Here is a 24055-nt window from a genome sequence, read left to right on the forward strand (position 1 = left end):
ATTTCTAACTACTTTGAAATGTTTGTGTTCTGTGCGTCCGCTGGAATGTAAGCTGCAAGCGGGAGCTTCTTTTGGAAACTACGGTTATCCCCGGCGCAGAGAACACTGCCTGTCAGCAGGTCCCTCAATAAATGCTGAAAAGTGGGATAAATTTTAACTCGAAAAAAATTGTCGGGATCAGCAAAAAAAGTAAGCCCTGAAGGCTCTTTTCGTACTGCCAAGAGCCAAGGCGCGGTGGCTGGGGGGAGCAACAACACAGGCGCCGTGCACTGCAGCCTGAGAGACTGGCTGGCAGAGGGGGTGTGGCTGCAAAAGAACAACTATTTTGAGCACAATTTTCGTTGGCCGAACTGGCTTAAGATTTCAGAGAGGAGGTGAGGTAAGGCGCAAGACGTGAGTTCACGCGAAGGATAATCGGCTACACCATTCTAAATGTTAGAAGTGAGAGGCGGTGCCCGGACCTGGCCCCGTAGAGCGCGTCCGCGAGACCGGCCCAAGCGCGTGCGCTCCGCCCCCAGCGCCCGATGGGATTGGCCCCCCTGGCCCCGCCCCACAGGGTAACCCGGAAGCAGTTGTGTGGCACACACCACCACCCCCCGCCCCGTGCGCGGTAGCTCTCTTTCCGGTCGGCGTGGTTTTCGCGAGTGGAGCGACGGCCGTACCCGGTCTTTCAACATGAGCGTCCCGGCCTTCATCGACATCAGTGAGGAAGATCAGGTGTGCTCCCAGGCCGCGAGTGCCTCCAGGATGGGGTTGGAGGGGGTATGAAGGGCTGAGCCAGGAAACCAGGCGGTCGGGACACCGCCCCGCGGAGCCCGCTTCGGGGCTGAGAGCCGCAGCTCACTCCCCACACACGAGAGTAGGGAAGCCGTGAGGCGAGGCGCTAATTTTTGGCCTGGAGTTGAGTTAGCCCGCCGACTGTCAGTTCCAGCGCTTGGCCCGAGGCTTTACAGCCAGCTTCCTGGTTGGCGTCGGGACCCTTGCAGTCCGTGTCACTTCTGACGACACTACTTTTTGACTGGGAATGGTGTCTACTTCCGTCTCCCAAATGCAGCCACATCCGGAGTGGGAGGTAGCGAATCTTTAAACGACGTAAGCAGTCTAGGAAAAATTATTTTGTACAAAAGCTGAAAATGGTTTTATTTTGTGATCACAGAGGTAAAGGTGACCCTATTTTAAACGGAGGCCATGTTTTATATTCTTACTTGTGCAAGAGTGAGAGTTCTGAAACCTGAAAATAGAACAGTTTCACCCTCATGCTTTGAGGCATACACCTGGTGAACCATCGTAATATTTTTAAATTTTTTATTTCATGCTTGGTCTTTTGTATGCATGGCTGATAGTTGATGGGAGTAAAACCTGAATTTATTTTCTCTAAGTTAATTTTATAGAACTGAAAACCATCTTCTGTGAAGTAGGTGTTGTTTTGTATTTTTTGCTACTCCACTAACATGGAAATTTGGTTTCCATAGAGGAAAACACCATTACTATTCTAAGATAACTCTTAGAATTACAGATGTTGATTTTTACCCCCATGGTAGAAGTGCAGACCCTCAGCCCTGAAGAACCGAGTAAGAAGGGGAAATGAAAGGCGGGGGTGGGGGGCGCTAAGGGAGGAGATAAGGCTAGGGAAGGAGTTGAGCACATTAGAAAGGAAAATGTGGAAAACAAGGAAAAAAGCATATTAATGGAATCATGTTATCAACAAATTGGCTATTAGATTACCCCAAAAAAGTATTTGATTTTAACATAGGAAAGAATTTGTAGATGGAGGAAGTTCTTGTCGTTGGCCTTATTTTAGTTTTAAAGAGTCATTTCTAGTTAGGTTATGCCACTTTTGCAGTACATGAGTTTGACACTAGCCATTCCTTTCAGGTAGATGTGATTGCTTCAGAAGTTCAACTTTGGACAAATTCTGTGTTTGAGTAGGGCAGGAAATGGAGTTCAGAATTTTGTCTTTTCCTTTACTTGTCCTACTCCACAACTACTTGTAGCCAGTGAGGATGACAGATAAAAACAATAAACTGTTGATTGAATGGTTCTTAGAAAAAGTTTGCTTTGTATCTACAAAGCAGAAGCTGAAAAACAGCTTTTTTTGTTTTTTTTTACCATATTATGTTTCCTTCATAGAAAAACACATTCCCCACTAGTGTTTTTATGCTCTTTGATATGGTGACAGTTGTTTTATAAAATCTAGTTTATAATACCAACTCGTAAGTGAAGATACTGTGTTGTTACCTGAAAGGGTAGCGCCATCAGATCTACAAATTTAACGTACCTTTTGTAGGTAGCCACACATGTTTGTGGGTTCAGAAAATGTGATACCTGGGCATTTACTAATGGTATCCTTTCATCTTCCTGCTTAAGTTTTTCATTTTGTTATCTTAAATACCATCTACATTCATGTTTGGCTGCCATAAATACCAAGTCCTCAAAAGAGCATCTTACTAAATATTATATATATGCTTTAGAGTATAAAATGTCTGAATACCTGGATGTGGTACTGTAGTTACAGGTCCCAGGGTGCTTTCTGATACAGATATGTATTTTGCATTCTAAAAAATGAATAAAGTAGATCCAATTTGAAAAGTACTATAGATTCAAAACAACATTCAAAGCATCTTTTTATCTTTGTGTTTCCCAAAATGCTGGTCTCATATAGGTTCTCAAACATTTTATTAACAAATGATTACCTTCTTGCCAAGGTAATGGCAAATGTCTGTAACTTTTTAAAGTAGCTATATTATATACACTTGAGAGCAATAAAATTTCGTTTCTTTAAAACAAGTTGAATTTACCAGGTCAGATTAATTCTCCACACACAACCCCTCATAAACGCTTTGGTGTATATTAGAAGTTTTGGCTATGTACTGGAAGTTCAGCAGCGTATAGGCGATAGAGAAATTCTGAAGGTGATCCATGTGGGTCATAGTGGGTTTGTGTAGCCACTTGGTTGTGTAGAGGAAAAGCTGTGGCTCCTGTGGGGTTGTGATGGGGACTGAGGTGGGGGAGAGGCACTTCAGCATAGTAATTTAAAGTCGTTAAGTATTTACTTCTTATTTTTTCAAAAAAGAATGGTTTGAGATCTTGAATTTTGGCATTGTCGGTTTTAGAGATGTATAGCAATCTTAACTTGATTCAACAGGCTGCTGAGCTTCGAGCTTATCTGAAATCTAAAGGAGCTGAAATTTCAGAAGAGAACTCAGAAGGTGGACTTCATGTAGATTTAGCTCAAATTATTGAGGCCTGTGATGTATGTCTGAAGGAAGATGATAAAGGTTTGTTTTTAATTTTTTTGTAATATTTCTTACTAATCAGAAAGGATCTACTTTTTAAATTTTTCTTGTAAATTATATTTGTCTTAGAACTGTTAAGCCCTGTTGTTTTTTTAATTTTACCTTTACACATACTTTCAGGTTATTCTAATCTGTTATACCTGTGAAGTAAGCCTATTTTGAGAAGACATCTTTTTTAATAGGTCATGTTTTTTGAGTGTTAAGTGCATACACTCAATACTGATAATTTCAGAATGAACTGAGGAAAAGTGAAGCTCTTCTTTCCTTTTGATAGGTTTCCATTAATATCAAATGGGATATAATTTCAGGTAATCTAAAAGATATTTAATTATTTGGCTGATTCCCTATTTATTGACATAAAATGGGAAATTTTGAAAATTGGGAGTCCTGTAATCTTTAGTTAAGGTTTGAGATTAAATTTGGCTTGTAGTTAATATCTTACAGTCAGAAAGCAATGACCCAGCCAGGAAGTTGACCGCTTCCATTTCTCAATAATTTCCTATTTATATATAAAAGTTTTCTTCACTTGGGAAAGCATTCTAACTTAAGACCAAACCAGTAACTTCCAAATGATTGAATATCTTGCCAGTAAAAATTGAAACCATGTATATAGACATATATATCAATCTTCTGTTTTACAGATTGAAAACCAAATCTTAGATAATAATTTCCTTTTTCTTTAATAAAATGTACATAGTGCTTTCTGGTTGTTAGCTGTACAACAGAACTGGTTTCATTTGAATTCATGTATAATATATTTTTAGCATAATGCACACCCTTGAAGGAGAAGTGTCCTCTGGTGGAACTGTTTTACAGTAGCCAGATTACATCTTCCTAAAGTGTTTTATGTTTAATGGTCTTCTATATATTAAAACACTGGAAATACATACTTAATTAGACACATTAAGTATGATAGTATTGCTATTGTGTTATCCATGCATGTGTAGATGTTGAAAGTGTGATGAACAGCGTGGTTTCCCTCCTGTTGATCTTGGAACCGGACAAGCAAGAAGCTCTGATTGAAAGCCTGTGTGAAAAGCTGGTCAAATTTCGGGAAGGCGAACGCCCATCTCTGAGACTGCAATTGTAAGTTAAGAACTGAAAGAGGCTCGGTTTTTCAAGAGGTTCTTTTGATGTCGCTGTCATTTAATGGTTAAAAGCAAGAATTATGGAACTTGACTGTCAGCTGTGGCTCTTACTAGTTCTATGACCTTGGACAAGTCGTTTAACCTTTCTGTGCCCCATTTCCCTCCTTGTAATGTGAAGTTATTAATGGTGTCTCAGGTTTGTTGTGAGAGCAGATAATCTCAACTTAATCCTCATAGTTACTGATCTCAAACACTTTCATTATTTGTTAACCAGGCTGAGCAACCTTTTCCATGGGATGGATAAGAATACTCCTGTAAGATATACAGTGTATTGCAGCCTCATTAAAGTGGCAGCATCTTGTGGGGCCATCCAGTATATTCCAACTGAGCTGGATCAAGTGAGTTACTATGTGGAATACTTGTTCTGCTTATAAGAAATGTAGAATATATTATAACTAAAATAGCAAATATGTATGTTCTAAATGTTACCTTTTAAATGATGAAACTATGTGTCACTAAATTTCCTCCTTTTGTCAATCCTGTAGGTTAGAAAATGGATTTCTGATTGGAACCTCACCACTGAAAAAAAACACACCCTGTTAAGGCTCCTCTATGAGGCACTTGTGGATTGTAAGAAAAGGTATTTCAGAATTAATGTACTAGCTTAAAACTTCACAGGCAATTTAACTTAAAACCTCACAGGCAACAAACAGTTGAGGCTGTTTTTAAAAACAAGTAGGGTAAGTGATTTTGCTCTGTTTTGTTCTCCACAGAGTTGCTGTAAATGTATTTCTATAAATTTCACCTACTAAGTTAAACATAACTACAAAGTTTAAAATAGTTTTCCCCATCTTTAAACGTTTTTAAAAGCAAAACTTGCTTTTGTTCTAAAAATGGTACAACTGTTAATCCGAAAGCTATATGTAACTTTAGACTAAGTTATTTAATGATGCTTTGATGTCTTAGTATGGGGCAGTGCTACCACTTTTGTTTAGTGATAGGGTTTACCAATCAAACTCGGTTTGAGAGTTTATATAAGAGACAGTCAGTCTCTTATATAAAAAGTGCCCCCAAGATCAAATTTTGCAATAGACTCTACTAAAAGAGTACCTCTTGGGCTTCTGCAAGGTCTTGGGTTTCTAAGGTTTGTAATTCAGCCTAGCAAACTTCATGCCCAAAATACTTATTCTATATACCCAGCTTTAGGATGCTTACCAAATGATAGGTTTGGCTCAGTTTTCAGAACTAGTGTTAAAAGATAATCTTACCTTTTTGACCTAGCTTTTCAATTTCTTTTCACATAATGGTTAAATACTTTTAGAAAAAGTAAACCAGTCTTCCCTTTAGTTTTTTTATTGCACAATTTTTATACTGGCTTTTAGTGCTGGGTATTTAATGTATTAGAGAGGGTCAGTAAGGTTAATGTGTTTCTGTTAAGTAATGTAAACTTTTTGCAACTATTTAAATTTAACAATATAAAAGGAAACTTGTTACGAAAGTTGGAACGTTTTATCATAAAAGAAGAGAAGCAGGGGATATTGCACTAATAGCCTGTTTCATTCTGATCTGTGGCTACTACCTATTGTATGTTGGCAGACTTATGACAGCATTCTAGCCAGTAGTCAGTAAAGTGTTAAGAGTAAATAGTTTATAACAAAGACCATTTCAAATGGAGAGAGCATTAAAAGCTGTTAGAGAAAGAATCCTTATTTTCATGCACACTTCAGATGGGCAGACTGTGCATCCAGACTACTGGGATTCAAGTCTTGGCTTTCCTGCTTGTTGTATGACTAAATAAATTACCATCTCTGTAACTCAGTTTCCAACTGAATGGAATTTCCACTTTAGAGTGGAAAAAATAGTAATACCTCATAGGGCTGCTGAAAAACAAGATAACAATATTCATATACTTTTTAACATAGTGGCTTCATTATTGGGACAGCACTCCGTAAAAGTTAGATATTCTTACTATCCTTTTCATTTCTCAAGCTCACCTTTAAGAAGTTAGTCTTTTTTCTGGTAGAGTAATTTAAAATGATGAGTGTTATGGTTTCCCTCTGAATGTCTAGTGCTTATCAGAGATGATGACTACTCACTGGATGATTCTCTAATTGCTGTTTAGTAGGTCCTTAGTTTGTTATATGTAGAATGGAAGTGACCAATGTTCTAAGGAATTCCAAATCTAATTTTCAGAGAAATTGAAATAGGACATCAGTACCCATCTATGCTCTACTAGACATGTCCTTTTTTTTTTTTTTTTTAAGATTTTATTTATTTATGAGAGAGAGAGAGGACGAGCAGGGAAAGGGGCAGAAGGAGAGGGAGAAGCAGACCCCCCACTGAGCAGGGAGCCTGATGTGGGACTCGATCCCAGGACCCTGAGACCATGACCTGAGGTGAAGGCAGATGCTTAACTGACTGAGCCACCCAGGTGCCCCTACCAGACATGTCCTAATGTTAAACCTCTGCAGTATTTGGCACAGATGATCACTTTTTCCTTCTTGAAACACTTTCTTCACTTGGTTTTTGGGGCCTCCTCCCACCCCCCTCATTTATTGAAGTGTAGTCGACTTACAGTGTATTAATTTCAGGTGTACAACATCGTGATTCTACATTTATCCACAAGGGGCTCATCTCTCTTGATTCTTCTCTCTCTCTCTCTCTCTCTTTTTTAAGATTTATTTGAGAGAGAGAGTACACATGAGTGAGAGTGGGGGTGGGCAGAGGGAGGGAATCTTCAAGCAGACTCCCTGCTGAGTGCAGAGCCTGTTGCGTGGCTCCATCTCAAGACCCATGAGATCATGACCTGAGCCAAAATCAAGAGTCAGACCCTTAACCAACTGAGCCACCCAGGCGCCCATCAATTCTTCTCTTTGTTCACAACTTGTTTATGGGTTCCTTCTCTCAACATTAGGATAACTTATTCCTGGGACTTTTTCTGCTCAGTTACATTTATTCCCTGTGCATGTTGTTTGTATTTTTTTTGCTGTGATTTTGGGTGAGGCTGAGTACCAAATGCAGGACAGTTTTTTGTATTGCTAAGTTGTTAAAGTTCAGTACAAGATACTTCACATCCCTGTCCTCACCTACTAAAATGCCATTGGTGCTTCCCAGGCATTGGAAGAGCTGCAACAGCTCCCATGCACTTGCAAATGCTCTGGAGGGCACCCGGTTGAGAGCCACTGCTGCCTAAGTGCTCTCATTCAGTCGCATGCCTTTAAATACTATTTATATGCTAGTGATTTTCACATGTTTATCTCCTGTATTTCTCTTCTGAACTCCAAATATCTATTCCTGTTTAACATCTCTCTTTAGATACTCAAAAGACATCTCATACAACAGCTGCAAAAATGAACCTTTTTTCCTTCTAAATCTGTTTTTTTTACTTTCTCCAACTCAGGAAATGCCATTTCTGTCTTCTGGTTGTCCAAAACCCAAAATTGGGATTCCTTTATGGTTCCTTTTTTGTCTTCCACTCCGTATCCAATACCAAATCCTGTCAGCTCTGATAAATCTGAAGTCTACCTTGTGGTCTAAGCTACCATTATTTCTTATTTAGATTTTTGAAGTAGCCTCTTAAATGGTCCTTGTTTGGGTCTTGTCCCCCTACAGCCTGTTCTTAATACAGATTAATACAGCTTCCAGAAAGTTCTGTTTAATATGGAGGATCAGATTATGTTTCCCCTCTATTCAGAACCCTCCAGTGGCTTCTTTGGGAGTAAAAGGCCAAGCCAGTTCCAGATTCTTAGTACTGGCCCTTCTGCCTGGAGCACTTTTTTCCCAGGTAGCCACATGGCTCCCTCCCTTCTTCAGATCTGTTCCCTTATTATTTCATCAGAAAGGTCTTCTCTAGCTGTCTGTGTATAACAAGATCTCCCCTACACCCTTGCATTGTTTTTGTTTCTCTCATCCCTATTTCATCATTTCCCCGTTGCACTTCTTACTAACAGACTTATTATAATGTTTATTACCTGTCCCCGCTAGAATGTAAGTTCATGAGGGCATTCATTACTCAGTGTCTGACACGTGGTAGGCGCTCTATATTTGTTAAATGAATGGCTGTTTATGAAATATGTTGCAAAAGCAGAGATGTACAAAAGCACATGAAGTGGTGGTTTATGGAACTAGAGTACATGCCCTTCCTGAAGGCTTTTAGATTAAAAAATGTTAAAACACCTTGCAAGTATAAGATCCCTGGCTTTTTCCCCTATTTCTGATGTTACAGTAATTAGTTTGCAGTATTTGAGTGTTGGTTCCTTCATTTCTAAGAATAGATGCAGTCCAGTGGTCACTCTACAGTCCCTGTTTTCCTCCACCTCTCAGCACCATGTAACCGTGATATTCCTTCCCTCATAGAAACTTCTCTTGACTTAGGTGACACCTCTCCTTGTTTTTGTCCAACCTCTTTGGCAGTTCATTCTCAGACACCTTTGTAAATTATTCTTTCTCTGTCCCATTAAATACTATTATTACTCAAGATTTTGTCGGAGGACCCTTTTTTCACTCTGCCTGGGTCATCTCATCTCTTCCCATGGCTTCTGTCATCTACTGAATGGACATCCATGTTTTTGTTTTTGTTTTTTTTAAAGGTTTTTTTTATTTGACAGCGTGCGTGCGCACGCAGGCAGGGCAGCAGGCAGAGGGAGAAACAGGCTCCCCACTGAGCAGAGAGCCCGACGTGGGGCTCGATCCCAGGATCCCGGGATCATGACCTGAACTAAAGCAGCCACTTAACTGACTGAGCCACCCAGGTGCCCTGACATTCATGTCTTTAACACAGGCTTCTCTTCTGTGCCTTGGATCTTTGTATTCAACTGCTTTCTACCCTTTTCTGCATGTTTCCACTCAGATGTGGCACATAGCTGCCTCAAACTCAGTGTGACCAAAATGAATTTGTCGTTTTCTCACTCAGTTAGTCTCTTTGTTCCTAAGTGAGACATCTTGAAGTGCAATCTGTTTTCTCCAGTCTGCAACCATAATGATTTTGTGAAATAGAAGTTCCCGCAAATTTTTCTTTAGGATATATTACAAAACTCATAGCATGTAAGGCCTTTATGACACGGGCTTCTAGGTTACCTACTGAGGTAGCTTGGGCTTGGTGAATGTGATGATAATCATGCCATTTTTGTATGGTGCGTTGACAGACTACAGTGTTTAATGGATATTCCCTCCCTCCATTTTCCCCCAACACACAAGCCTTTCCTCTTGGTTATCACATCCGAGACATACTAAACCTGTGTCAGCTGTAAGAGCAGCCTGCTCTTTCCCAGTCTAGACCAGGGGCTGGCACCTTTTTGTATGGTCCACAAGCTAAAAATGGTTTTTACTATTTTAAATGGTTAAGAAAAAGTGAGAATAATATTTCATGACATATGAACATTATATGAAATTCAAATTTCAGTGTCAATAAAATTTTATTGGAACACAGTCATACTTACTCATTTATGTATTGTCTATGGCTGCTTTTGCCAAGACGAGAGTAGTTGCAGCAGAGACCATATGGCCTACAAAGCCTAAAATACTTAACTATCTGGCTTTTCACAGAAAGTTTGCCTACCCTTGGTCTAGACGACCTATGCTCAACTTCATTTCTCTGCCTAAAGCACTACTCTTATGTTTAGGTTAAATGCCTCTCCTACAGCACCCTCTACTTTTATCATGGTGTGACAGCCTTAGCGGTTTGTGAGGTTGTACGCTCATGAAGGCTAGGAACCTTATCTGTCAACCATTGTGCATTTCCACGGTGTTTGGCACATTATGGGCCCTGGATGGATAAATGCTACCCTCCCTAAGGAAGGTAGAAGAGGATGGCTGTTTTATTTAAATACAAGTTTCTGTCACACTGCTGATTTAAATTTTAAGATTTGGTTTTTGCTCAATACACATAAAATGTAATTTTCTTTCCTGCTTCTGAATTAGAATTCTGAGGTTCACTTTGCCCTTTTAGTAAGAATGCTTATATCTATGGGTCCTCTCCTTCATTATTTTACTTACATTGGTGGTTGATGAGTACAAATCCTGTAACATTTTCTTGAGCTGATTGTATGTCAGATACTGTGCACTTTAAATGGATTCTTTTATCTGGTATTTGTGAATTCAGATTTCTTTACTTGATAAGATATATTAGGTTGAAGTATATTGTGGCTGCTAAAACTGGAAAATGAAATGCACATGTGCTTGTAGAGTATCACAAGATAATTAACAATGAGTAAAACAGGTTTTCATTAAAATTTTCTTCAAATTCTTAGAGTTTGGGGCGCCTGGGTGGCTCAGTTGTTTAAGCGTCTGCCTTTGGCTCAGGTCATGATCCCAGAGTCCTGGGATCGAGCCCCGCATCAGGCTCCCTGCTCAGCAGAAAGCCTGCTTCTCCCTCTCCCACTCCCCCTGCTGTGTTCCCTCTCTCGCTGTGTCTCTCTCTGTCAAATAAATAAAATCTTAAAAAAAAAAATTCTTACAGTTCTATCACTATATATAAGATGCTGGTCACCACTTAACTACTCCTATATTTACATTTGTATATATATATTTTTTAAGATTGATTTATTTTAGAGAGAGAGTGGGGGGAGCAGAGAGGGAGAGAGAATCCCAGGCTGACTCCTCACTGAGCATGGAGCCTGTCATGGGTCTCGATCCCATGATCCCGAGATCACGACCTGAACCGAAACCAAGAGTCAGACACTCAACTGACTGTGCCACCAAGATGCCCCTACATTTGTATATTTTAATAAACCTTAGGTTTTTAGGAAGTTTTAAAATACGATTTAACTTTTTAAAATCAATGATACAGCTCCTACTGATTTTACCCAAGTTGAATCAAGATGTTGGGTGGGGGGAGTGTTTTTAGAAAACAAAAAAAGAAAAAAATGATTTTTCATAATTCACTAAGTTTTCTATAACTGTCCAACGATTCATCAGTTTAAAGGAAGAAATAAAGGGTGAAAATAAACATTTTCTAAGACTTCAAATTGAATGAATACATTTTGTGCTTTTCACTGCAACTAAAATCTATCATCTGCATAATTTTAAGGATAATTTAATTGGAAGAATATATTTAGTAGAGTTATTTAAATATATGGTGTCGGCTCAACTTCAGCCATGCTGTTCTAATAATTTCTAGAACACAAAACTTTTTTCCTACCTAGGCCCTCTGTACTTGGTCTGCCCTTTGTCCGGAAAGTTATCCAGCCTTCACCTCCAACACTTTTCATGGCCAGTTACTTTACATCCTTAGATTTCATCTTATATGTCATTCCTTCAAAGAGAGACTTTCCCTGTGTACTTCCCTGTCTCTGCTTGTGTTACTCTTTTACATCACCATTTTTTTTTCCTTCATGGCACTTATTTGTGGCAGTTTTTTTTTTTAATCACTTTATTATTTTTTTTCCATCATCATAAGTGTACTTTAATCCCCATGCCCTATTTCACCCATCCCACCACCCACCTCCCTCTGGTAACCGTCAGTTTATTCGCTGTGGTTAAGAGTCTGTTTCTTGGTTTGTCTCCCTCTCTCTTTTGTTCCCCCCTTGTTTTGTTTCTTAAATTCCACATATGAGTGAGATCATACGGTACGTCTTTCTCTGACTTACTTTAGTATTATCTAGTTCTGTGCATGTTGTTGCAAATGGCAAGTGTTTTTTTTTCTTTTTTTATGGCTGAATAATATTCTGGTGTGTGTGTGTGTGTGTAGGTGTAGACACACACACACATCTTTATCCATTCATCTATTCATGGACACTTGGGCTGCTTCCATAGTTTGGCTATTGTAAATAATGCTCCTGTAAACATAGGAGTGCGTGTATACCTTTGAATTGGTGTTTTTGTATTCTTTGGGTAAATACCCAGTACTGTGATTGCTGGATCATAGAGTTGTTCTTTTTAAATTTTTGAGGGACCTCCATGCTGTTTTCCACAGTGGCTGCACCAGTTTGCATTCCCACCAACAGTGCACAAGGGTTCCTTTTTCTCCACGTCCTTGCCAACACTGGTTTTCTTGTGTTTTTGATTTTAGTCATTCTGACAGGTGTGAGGTAGCATCTCATTGTAATTTTGATTTGCATTTCTGTGACGATGAGTGATGTTGAGCATCTTTTCATGTGTCTGTTGGACATCACCCATTTTTTAATTGGATTATTTGGATTATTTGTTTTTAGGGTGTTCAAGTTGTATCAGTTCTTTATATATTTTGGATACTATCCCTTTATCAGATATGTCCTTTACTTGCAAATATCTTCTCCCATTCTGTGGATTGCCTTTAGTTTTGTTAATTGTTTCCTTTGCTGTGCAGAAACTTTTTATGATGTAGTTCCAATAGTTCATTTTTGTTTTTGTTTCCCTTGCTTTGGGAGACATATCTAAAAAAATGTTGCCATAGCTGATGTCAGAGAAATTACTGCCTGTGGTCCTTTCTAGGATTTTTATGGTTTCAGGTCGCACATTTAGATCTTTAATCCATTTTGAGTTTATTTTTGTTTATGGTCCAGTTTCATTCTTTTGCATGTAGCTGTCCAGTTTTTCCAGCACCATTTGTTTTTCCCCATTGGATATTCTTTCCTCCTTTGTCAAAGATTAATCCACCATGTAATTGTGGGTTTATTTCTGGGCTTTCTGTTCTGTTCCATTGATCGATGTGTCTATTCAGTACCATACTGTTTTAACTATCTCTTCATAATATAACTTGAAATCTGGAATTGTGACACTTCCAGTTTTTTCTTTTTCAAGATTGCTTTGGCTGTTTTGAGGTTTTTTTGTGGTTCCATACAAGTTTTAGAATTGTTTGTTCTAGTTCTGTGAAAAATGCTGTTAGTATTTTGATAGGGATTGCATTAAATGTGTAGGTTCCTTTGGGTAGCATAGACATTTTAACAGTGTTTGTTCTTCCAACCCATGAGCATATAATGTCTTTCCATTTCTTTGTGTCTTCTTGAATTTCTTTTATCAGTGTTTTATATTTCAGAGTAGAGGTTTTTCACCTCTTTGGTTGAATTTATTCCTAGTTATTTTGTTTTTTGTGTGATTGCAAATGAGATTGTTTTCTTAATTTCTCTTTCTGTTACATCATTATTATCACATAGGAATGCAGCACATTTTTGTACATTAATTTTGTATCCTGTGGATTTACTGAATTCATTATCAGTTCTAGTAGTTTTTTGGTAGAGTCTTCCGGGTTTTCTGTATATAGTATCATGTCATCTGCAAACAATGAGAGTTTTACTTCTTCCTTACCAATTTGGATGTCTTTTATTGTTTTATATTGTCTAATTGCTGTGTCTAGGACTTCCAATACCATGTTGAATAAACATGGTGAGAGTAGACATCCCTTTCTTGTTCCTGGCCTTAGGGGAAAAGCTCTCAGTTTTTCACCATTGAGTATTTTGTTGGCTGTGGGTTTTTCGTATAAGGCCTTGTTTATGTTCAGGTATGTTCCCTCTAGATCTGCTTTGCAGAGGGTTTTATCACAAATGGCTGTTGTACTTTGTCAAATGCTTTTTCTGCATCTATTGAAATGATCATATGGTCCTAATCCTTTCTCTTAATGGTGTGTTGTATCACACTGATTGATGGGTGAATATTGAACCAACCTTGCATCCCTGGAATAAATCCCATTTGATCACAGAGTATGATTTTTTTATTGTATTGTTGGATTTGGTTTGCTAATATTTTGTTGAGGATTTTTGTATCTATATTCATGAGAGATATTGGCCTGTAGTTCTCCTTTTTTGTGATGTCTTTATGTGGTTTTGGTATTAGGCCTTATAGAGTGAATTTGGAAGTTTTCATTTTCTGTTCAGAAAAATAGGTATTAACTCTTTAAATGTTCTGTAGAATTCGCCTGCAAAGCCATCTGATCCTGGACTTAGTTTTTTGGGAGTTTTTAAATTACTTGTTCAATTTCATTGCTGGTAATTGGTCTGTTCAAATTTTCTATTTCTTCCTGCTTTAGTTTTGGTAGGTTATATGTTTCTAGGAATTTACCTATTTCTTCTGAGTTGTCCAACTTGTTTGCATATAGGTTTTCATAATATTCTGTTAATAATTGTTTATTTCTGTGGTGTTGGTTGTTATTTTTCCTCTTAGTGATTTTATTTGGGTCCTTTTTTTTTTTTAAATGTATCTTGCTAAAGGTTTATCAGTTTTGTATATCTTTTCAGAGAACAAGCTGATTTCATTGTTCTGTTTTTTTAGTTTTTATATCATTTATTTCTGCTCTAATCTGTATTATTTCCTTCCTTTTGCTGGGTTTGGGTTTTTTCTTTTTCCGGCTCCTTTAGGTATAAGGTTAGGTTGTTTATTTGCGATTTACTTGCTTCTTGAGCGATAGGTCTGTATTGCTATAAACTTCCCTCTTATTACCACTTTTGCTGCATCGCAAAGATTTTGGACCATTGTGTTTTCATTTTCACTTGTTTCCATGTAATTTTTTATTTCTTCTTTGGTTTCTTGGTTGACTGATTCATTGCTTAGGAGCATGTTATTTAACCTCCATGTACTTATGTGTTTCTCAGATTTTTTCTTATGGTTGATTTCTAGTTTCATAGCATTGTGGTCAGAAAAAATGCATGGTATGACTTTGGTTTTGGGGTTTTTTGTTTTGTTTTGTTTTAATTTGCTGAGACTTGTTTTGTGGCCTATTCTGTGATCTATTCTGGAGAATTTTTTTTGTGCACTTGAATGTGTATTCTGTTTTAGGATGGAATGTTCTGAATATAGCTGTTAAATCCATGTGTTCCAGTGTGTCATTCAAAGCCACTGTTTTCCTTATTGATTTTCTGTTTGGATGATCTGTCCATAGATGTAAGTGGGGTGTTGACGTCCCCTACTATTATTATATTACTATTGATTTTTTTTATGTTTGTTATTGACTGTTTTGTGTATTTGGGAACTCCCATGTTAGGTGCATAAATATTTACAACTGTTATATCCTCTTGTTGGATTGTCCCATTTATGATTATATAGTGTCCCTCTTGGTCTTTTGTTAGTTTTTGTTTTTAAGTCTGTTTTGTCCAATATAAGTATTGCTACCTAGGCTTTCTTTTAACATCCATTTCCATGTTAAATGTTTCTCCATCCCCTCACTTTCAGTCTGCAGGCATCTTCTGGTCTGAAATGAGTCTCTTGTAGGCAGCATATAGTTGGGTCTTGTTTTTTTTAATACACTCAGTCACCCTCTGTCTTTTGATAGGAATGTTTAGTCTATTTACCATTCAGAGTAGTTATTGATAGATATGTATTTACTGCCAATTTGTTAACTTATTTTGTGGTTGTTTCTGTAGATTTTCTCTGATCCTTCTCTTGCTTCCTTTCATGGTTGGTTGGCTTTTAGTGATATACTTGGATTCCATTCTCTTTATTCTTTGCATATCTGTTACTGGTTTTTCGTTTCTGGCTACCATCATGGCCTTGTTAGTTCTTATTTTTCCTTAGTCGTCAGTCTTTCCTACTAGGAAAGTTCCATGATTTTTTTTTTTTTTAAAGATTTTTTTATTTATTCATTTGACAGAGAGAGAGACAGCAAGAGAGGGAACACAAGCAGGGGAAGTGGGAGAGGGAAAAGCAGGCTTCCCGCTGAGCAGGAAGCCCGATGCGGGGCTCGATCCCAGTACCCCGGGACCATGACCCGAGCCGAAGGCAGACGCCTAACGACTGAGCCCCCCAGGTGCCCCGGAAAGTTCCATGATTCTTCCCATAGAGTAGGGCTGTGTCTCTTGGTCGCCATTGTATGTGTCATCAATATAGTACTTGGCACTTAATAAATATTTTTGAGTGAATGAATGGCAGTAATGATATTCTGAAATTCCTAAAGCAATATTTCTTTTTAGTGATGCCGCTTCAAAAGTCATGGTGGAATTGCTAGGAAGTTACACAGAGGACAACGCTTCCCAGGCTCGAGTTGATGCCCACAGGTAATGCTGAACACGTTGTCTTTCTGATGGGGGCTACCTGCAGCTTGGAGGTTGAGCTATAGCAGAAATTATGTTTGCATCTCCCAGCCCAGTGATCCAGAGCCGTTTGATACTGTGTGCTCTGTGGTGATCCGGTGTAGATACTAAAGTCCAGGGCTTGGTATTGGAATAACCACAGATTGTAGGTGGAATAGTCACATAATATTTTCTGTTTAGGGTATTGCTGGTTTGGGTGTGATGAACCCAAATTGAGAAGTAGAGCCTAATATTGGGTTGATTTTATCTTAATGTTAAGGTATGTAGATGAGGAAAAGTTGGTGGCATGCTAGAAGTTAGCCCATTGCTAATGAGAATAAGGGCTTCAAACAATCCTTGGTCTACTTAGTAGCAATAATAATGGAATCAGTTTTTTAAATCTATGAAATGGAAATAATAACTTCTCTATACGGTATGGCTTCACAGGGACCTAGGTGTTGCTAGAAAGTGTAGTTTGTGGGAAAGATCTTTAACTCTGAGGTTAGACTGCCTGCATTCAAATACTCCACCACTTAATTAGTACTTACTGGGCAAGTTCTTTCTGGGCCTGTTTCATCTTTGATAACAGGCACGATAATACTGTATATCAGGGTGTTGTAATGCACGTAAAGCACTTAACTCAGTGTCTCACATATGGGAAGATGCTTCTGCTGTTTTAATTTTTCTTTGATTATTTCGGTCGTGCTTTCGCTCCATGTTTTTGTCTACAACTACTTTGTTATGTTTTTAAAACAGATACACCTGATAAGTAGATTTATTGGCCTGTTTTAATCTCAGTCCTGTAGCTTTTTTTATGCTGTGTATATTGAAATCTTAGATATTTTACTGAATTAAATATATTTTGCAATCTGTAAATGTTGGTGGAAAGTTCCTGAATCTCAGGACTCTGAGCTTGTATTTTTGTTTTTTAATAAAGGTGTATTGTACGAGCATTGAAAGATCCAAATGCATTTCTTTTTGACCATCTTCTCACTTTAAAACCAGTCAAATTTTTGGAAGGCGAGCTTATTCATGACGTAAGTATTTATCTTTAATGTGGAAAATGTTCTCTTTTCCTAAATGTAACATATTGAAGCAGAACTCTTTTTCTTTGTATTCATGAACATGACTATTAGATCGGGAAACAGAACTGTTTGTTTTTTTAATACCAAGAACAGAATGAAATTTAAGACCAGCCTTTTTTTCCAATCACTGAACATACCTGTTCCTGTTCTTTCTCCCTTTCCTTCATCTCTGTACTTGTCTGGCTGTTACGAACATAAATAATAGGAATTTCTTTTTATATGTAGTGTCAGGTAGCCCCAATTAGGAAGATAAATCTGATATTTAAAAACACATGAACACTCTTTTCAAGTCTAAGTATAAATACATTTTGGATTAGTTTCCATTTGTATTATGCTGTTCCCACCGTCTTTCAGGGTAGCTCACTTAGAGCTGTATTTACTGATTGTTCATCTAAATGAGTCTTAACGAAAGCAAATGGTTTAGATAGTAATTTGATCAAACAAATTGCTATTTCTTCTGCACTAAAGCATTGAGAGTTTTATTGCTGAGAGTTAATGTCTTAAAAATATCTTGAGTATAAATCTTGATTCTGTATTGAATATTATATCTTTATTTTCTATCTGTAGCTTTTAACCATTTTTGTGAGTGCTAAATTGGCATCATATGTCAAGTTTTATCAGAATAATAAAGACTTCATTGATTCACTTGGTAAGTTTTGGAGTTTATTCTTTGTTGGGGTATAAAGAAAGATGGGAACATGCTCTTCTAGAACTCTCATGTACTGTAAAATCCAGCAAATATGACTGTGGCCTTTTGTTTAGATTACCCTAACCAGTGGTGTATGATAGAACAGCAACAAACAGGTGGACAGTTTAAAAGATTATTCAGAATGAATTGGGAATCAGAAGAAGATGTAGGAGGTAGCATTTGTGGTGGAAAGAGCAACGAAACTAGGAGTCAGAAAACCTAAGCCTTTATTTCTCTCTATAAGAGTTTGTTGGACTTTAGGCCCTCCTACCAGGTCTACTAGACCATGCTTCTTTGAGATACAGTTCTAGCAAGAAGCAGGTGTTAGAGCAGATTCGGATAGAAATAATTCCATTGTTACATGTGTTTTTAAATTGTGGAATGGAGGATAGAGCAGAAAAGCAACTTAAAGGATCACCATTAGTTTGATCATAATGGCGACTTTTAGAAGTACTCATTTTAACAGCTGACAAAATTTGATGACTAAAAGCTACTTTATTATTTAAAACACAATTATTTGTTTGTAACAGACCCTTACTCCTTATATTTTTGGTGATTTTTAAAAAAGAAGCTGTAGTTACATAATTGAAACAAACGGGGTTTTTTCCCCCTGTAATATATTTTATTCTTGGTGCACACCCCCTCCCCAAAATTAACAAATTCTAGAAGTGTATGTATTGTTAAGCAGATCTAAGTGAAGCTGTAGATGGAATTAGAAATGGAATTACATGATGGGGGAAACTTTCTTTACTACAATTTGTTGAAGACAGCATAGTCTTAGCTTTACATGATTTTAAGCTTCGAATTTTCTTTCTAGAGCATCAAAGCTCTGTTTGCCAAACTGAATTTAACCTTATCCTCATTGAGCAAATTCCATATATATTCAGTATTTAATTTCCTTCTGGAGCATGTTTTGAACATACTAAAGTTACAAAGAGAAAAATTAGAAAATCTGTAGTTGAACAGATTTAAATTGTTCTAAAACTACCAGTTTTTTTGAGAATGAAGTCAACTGTGAAACTGAGGTGCTTTGTTTTTCTACTAGGCAATAATCAAAACACCTTAGAGGTTGGTTATATTTCCCATGTTAATATTAAGTTGTTAGTCTCGTGGTTTGAGATATAGATGAAGAACTCATTTATAGTCTATTTTGATTATACTATTATTAGTCCTCAATTTGGCCATCATTAATTCCTATCACATGTATATTTTGTGCAGCCATTGGAATTGGGGAAGATGGAATTATTCTGAACATAATAAGGCATTTGAAATATACCAGGATAAAGTAGATGCAAGTGTGTTTGTGTAGAATGCTTTGCCAGGTGCACTAGACCCAGAAAAACCACATTCTGTCCCAGTTAATTTGTTTTGTGGCATGAAGCTATGTGATGGAATGTTAATGTCAGCAACCTCTTTATTTACGCACCAAGGAAAAAGGAGTAGTAATTAACACTTTGACACTCCCCCATTGATGTGTAATTGACTGTTTCAAAGGAGCACTGGTTCATAAGCTATTGCATGCATTAAAATTACGTTTTCTATATTGCAGCATTTTAAGACAGGGGTCAGTGACAATGCAGAAATTGCTCAATGATGCACATTTTTTTATTACTGCATTAAGGTTTTGACATATTAGTAATGAATAAATGTTTCCATAAAATTAGATTTTTTTTATAACTTTAAAATTGAAATATGACACAGAACACTGTGACTTCCTCTTTGACGGTAATGTTCTAGTTTCATGAAACAAAGCACAGCTTTCTACAAGTCTTTAACTCATACTTCACTGGCTTAATAGTTTTGGTTTTGAGAATGAGTTCTAACACACAGGTTTCCACATGTAAGATAGATAATGGTTTTACATAATGCACTCTAGAAATAATCTTCATTTCTCTGATAAATTCTTAAATTTATGGTAAGCTTGTAACTACACAAAGAGTAGCAGTAAAATAGTATTTTAATTATATCTTAGAAACTTTAGGAGTATCATTTTATCATACTGAAAGAGAAGTGTATATGCCCAGAGAACTGGGGATGTTAAGGAATTTTCTTGTATTTGAAAATATTGAGAAAAATCTTTAGTAGTTGTTTTCTGTGATAGGAAAAACGTAACATTTCTAATTTATGGTGCCAACCGGAAGTCCAGTTCCCTGCTTTGCCTTCAGTTTCTTGAACATGTATGCAAATAAGCTATCTTTTATTAGACATTTGTAAAAGATGCTTTCGGCAAAATATCTTAATAAATGTGCGTATTTTTGGTTTTACATGTATTGCTAACGTTTATTACAACTCAAAGTCTGGTTACAAATGTCTAGATTCTACAGGTGGCATCACTTTATCAAAAACACTTTATTAACAGTGACAACTTGGGCCAACAGTAAGCATTATCCTGTGTCAACTGAATTGCCCTAACATGTCTACATGTAATCTGGTGTTATACAGTTGCTACCTTCTTGCTTCAGAAAGTTAATCAGCATCTAATTTGCATTTGTTAATTAGGGTTAATGTGCACTAATTGATTTTTTGATGCTTGTAGATTTCCATTAAACCCGGTTAGCAGTACTTACTTGGATACCTCATTCATTTGAGTTATGATGATCATGTTTTTGTTGAATCTGTGCCAAATAGAAGGCCTGCATCATAATTACAGCTAATTAACAGATGATTATGTCCTGTATTAATGGGCTTCCCTTGTCTTCTGCTAATATATGTTATAAATTTCAAATTTATTTATGGAGTGCTTAGAACTTTTTTAACAATGGAAACTTGAGGCTCTTAATTATTAGAGGGTACATGATCGATCATTTGCTCAGTTTACATAATTTGAAATTTTAGAGAAAACGAACGTGTAATTTTAGATTAATTTTAGAAACTTGTTTTTGTAATAAGTTAGCATCAAATCAAGTATATATGATATTGTGTTATAATTCTGTTTCCATTTAGGAACTGGTAATAATTTAGATATTCAGGATTTGTAAATATTTATATGTATTACTAGTCATTTATTTTATAAGCAAATATATCTTTTAGGCCTACTACACCACTTTGACTAAGTCATTTAATCTCTGCTCTTCAGTTTTCTTATTTTTTAAAATGAAAGAATCAGGACTGGGTAATTTGTTAAGTTTCCTTTTGGCTCTAACAATTGTTTGTGATCTGAAAAATTGTAACAGCATGTTTCACTAGAAGTTATAAGGCAAAATTTGAATTATTTGTACAGTTTTCTACTTCAGGTATCACTGTTAATGGTACTATTTAATTTTATCTAGTACTAATCAGTGTAGCCTGTAATTGTTAAGTGATGAACACACTTTTGACTTAATTATTAAATCCAAAGTGACCTGGGAAATGGAATGTTTTCATAACAGAATGTATATGAAAATATTTTAAGGCTTCATGTTTACTAGTAATACTGACACACAACAAAAAGATAAGGAATCTTGTGTTTAAATGGAGAGCAAATAGTAAAAATAAGCTTAAGTAATTAAATAAAAATGTTCTTATGAAATAAACTTTGTACATTTTATCTCCTAAAATCTGTAACTATAAAAAATGTAAAATGGGGACGCCTGGGTGGCTCAGTTGGTTAAGCGACTGCCTTCGGCTCAGGTCATGATCCTGGAGTCCCGGGATCGAGTCCCGCATCGGGCTCCCTGCTCGGCAGGGAGTCTGCTTCTCCCTCTGACCCTCCTCCCTCTCATGCTCTCTGTCTCTCATTCTCTCTCTCTCAAATAAATAAATAAAATCTTTAAAAAATGTAAAATGTGCAGAAGTTCTAGGGCTTAAAAAATACCATTTTATAGCCCATTCTTACTTTGAACCTATGACCTGTGGCACTGTAGCAGTAAAGAGATGTAGTTCTAGAAGAATAATTGTAATATTCCATAATTTAATTATGGGGTCAGTTTATGGTTTGCAAATATAAGCAGCTTTGTCAAAACTGCTCTGTAAATGCTCAGTGACTTTTGACACAAGAGTTGTAATTGTGCAGATCTTTAACTAGTATGGATGTTCATCCAGCTTTACCACTGTGTTATTCAGGTCTATTACATGAACAGAATATGGCAAAAATGAGACTGCTTACTTTTATGGGAATGGCAGTGGAAAATAAAGAAATTTCTTTTGACACAATGCAGCAAGAACTTCAGATTGGAGCCGATGATGTTGAAGCATTTGTTATTGACGGTAAGGCAATTAGAATATTTTCATTTTTTTCCTAGAATTTCTCTTTTATCTTTTGGAATATAAGATTTTATATCTTGGGGTGCCTGGCTTGCTTAGTCCGTAGAGCATGCGGCTCCTGATCTCGGGGTCATGAGGTCAAGCCCCATGTTCAGCATGGAGCCTGCTTAAGAAAACAATAAAAAAAGATTTTGTATCTTGAAACTGAGTCGTATTCTAACAAAGCTAGGTTCTCTTGTAGCAGATAGGAATGTTTTGACTTGCAGATTATATTTGTAGTAGAGTGAAAATTCAGTGGAAATACAAATTGCTCTGTGGTTTTTGGTGTTCTATTCCTCGAAATCATACAGAATAATGGCCTTTAGGCAGTATACCGTAGTGGTTAAGAACCTTGATTTTAGTATCAGATCTGGATTTGAGGGCCAGGTCTTCCTCTCAAACAGGAATGTAGGAGTTAATACATGGTTGTGAGGATTAAATGAAGTAATGCAGGTAAAGCACTTTATTTAGCCCAGTGCCTGGCACATAGTAAATGATCTGTAAATATTAATCATTATCATTTTTTTATCATTGGCTAGAAACAGGACCTTTCCCAACAATTACATTATAATATGATTTAATTGTTACTCAGATTTTTTTTCTGGGCTTTTTAAGTTTGAAAGTTGGGGGAATTGCCCAGTCAAGATTAATAAAATGTACAGAGTTATTGACATGGTTTCTTTTTAATGCTCTAAGTCTCAAACTGTCCTATCAAGGAGTAATACCTTATTAGGAAATTACTGTTTTCCCCCATATGCAATTGTAGGGGAGAACACTTAGAATTCTTAATAAAAACTGTATGTGATATTTAGTATCGATTCACCCAGCAACCATAGGACAAATGTGCGACCTTCCTCTTGGTTCCATCACACTGCTGTGCTTGTTACTAGATTCAGAGAGCTGGTTTATAAAATAACGTTTGAAAATTGTAAAGTTTATTGTGATTTAGTTTTATATCTTAAGCTGTTTTTCTTGGGAATTTTCCATATAACATACCCTGTAAAACGTCTTTTTTCAGCAGTAAGAACTAAAATGGTCTACTGTAAAATTGATCAGACCCAGAGGAAAGTAGTTGTCAGGTAAGACACTTAAGACTTTGCAGCATTTTGTAGAACAATTTAGTTTGTTCCGATTATTTCACTTAAATGTTTAGAGAACCGAGGTAGTGTTCTTATCAGTTGACTGTAGTTAAATAGTTGCTATTTATCATAATTTTATTAAAGTTCAGACTGAATGTGATTAGCTTATTTAATGAAAGAGTCCTATTTTCCAGCACATTTCATTTAATGGCTCAGCATTGGCTAGAATACTAATGACTTTTGTGTCTGGTTTATGTAGTTCAGGAAAATAGAAGGTTTAGGATCAGTATGATAAAGATTTTTTAAAAATAATTTAGAATGGTAAGAATTAGAAGCTTAGGTCTTTCATGTATATTTAACCTTGTCTTTAACTAGATATAAGTGTGTAGTATTGTAAAAGAATGCCAAAAGGATAAAAAGTTGACAATAACTTTGTTTTTAATTTTTCAATTTTTAGTCATAGTACACATCGGACATTTGGAAAACAACAGTGGCAACAGCTGTATGACACACTAAATGCCTGGAAACAAAACTTGAACAAAGTGAAAAACAGCCTTTTGAGTCTTTCTGATACATGAATTTTTATGCTACATATAAAATTTTGTTCTTTTTGGAAAAAATCTAAATCACAGTAAAACAAACTGAAATTTGACTACAGTCTGGACATTATTGTCTTAAGTTTA

At 36.7% G+C, this 24055-nt stretch overlaps 1 protein-coding gene across 2 annotated transcripts; it reads left to right on the plus strand.

The window, feature by feature from the left end:
* The first annotated feature begins 577 nt into the window (after window positions 1-577).
* On the plus strand, window positions 578-24024 carry EIF3M (eukaryotic translation initiation factor 3 subunit M). Of its 2 annotated transcripts, none has more exons than XM_032413940.1 (11): window positions 578-717; window positions 3146-3278; window positions 4244-4382; window positions 4659-4782; window positions 4930-5024; window positions 16201-16284; window positions 17237-17336; window positions 17952-18033; window positions 22114-22257; window positions 23312-23372; window positions 23830-24024. In XM_032413940.1, exons 1-11 carry the CDS (start codon window positions 676-678, stop codon window positions 23948-23950), a joined length of 1125 nt encoding a protein of 374 aa, XP_032269831.1. In that variant the 5' UTR covers window positions 578-675; the 3' UTR covers window positions 23951-24024. The 2 variants fall into 2 exon arrangements, with proteins under 2 accessions (XP_032269831.1, XP_032269832.1); XM_032413941.1 differs by having other exon boundaries at window positions 23315-23372.
* Window positions 24025-24055: the final 31 nt, after the last annotated feature.

This window comes from Phoca vitulina, unplaced genomic scaffold, assembly GCF_004348235.1.
Source record: "Phoca vitulina isolate PV1807 unplaced genomic scaffold, GSC_HSeal_1.0 scaffold16, whole genome shotgun sequence".
Lineage (NCBI taxonomy): Eukaryota > Metazoa > Chordata > Mammalia > Carnivora > Phocidae > Phoca > Phoca vitulina.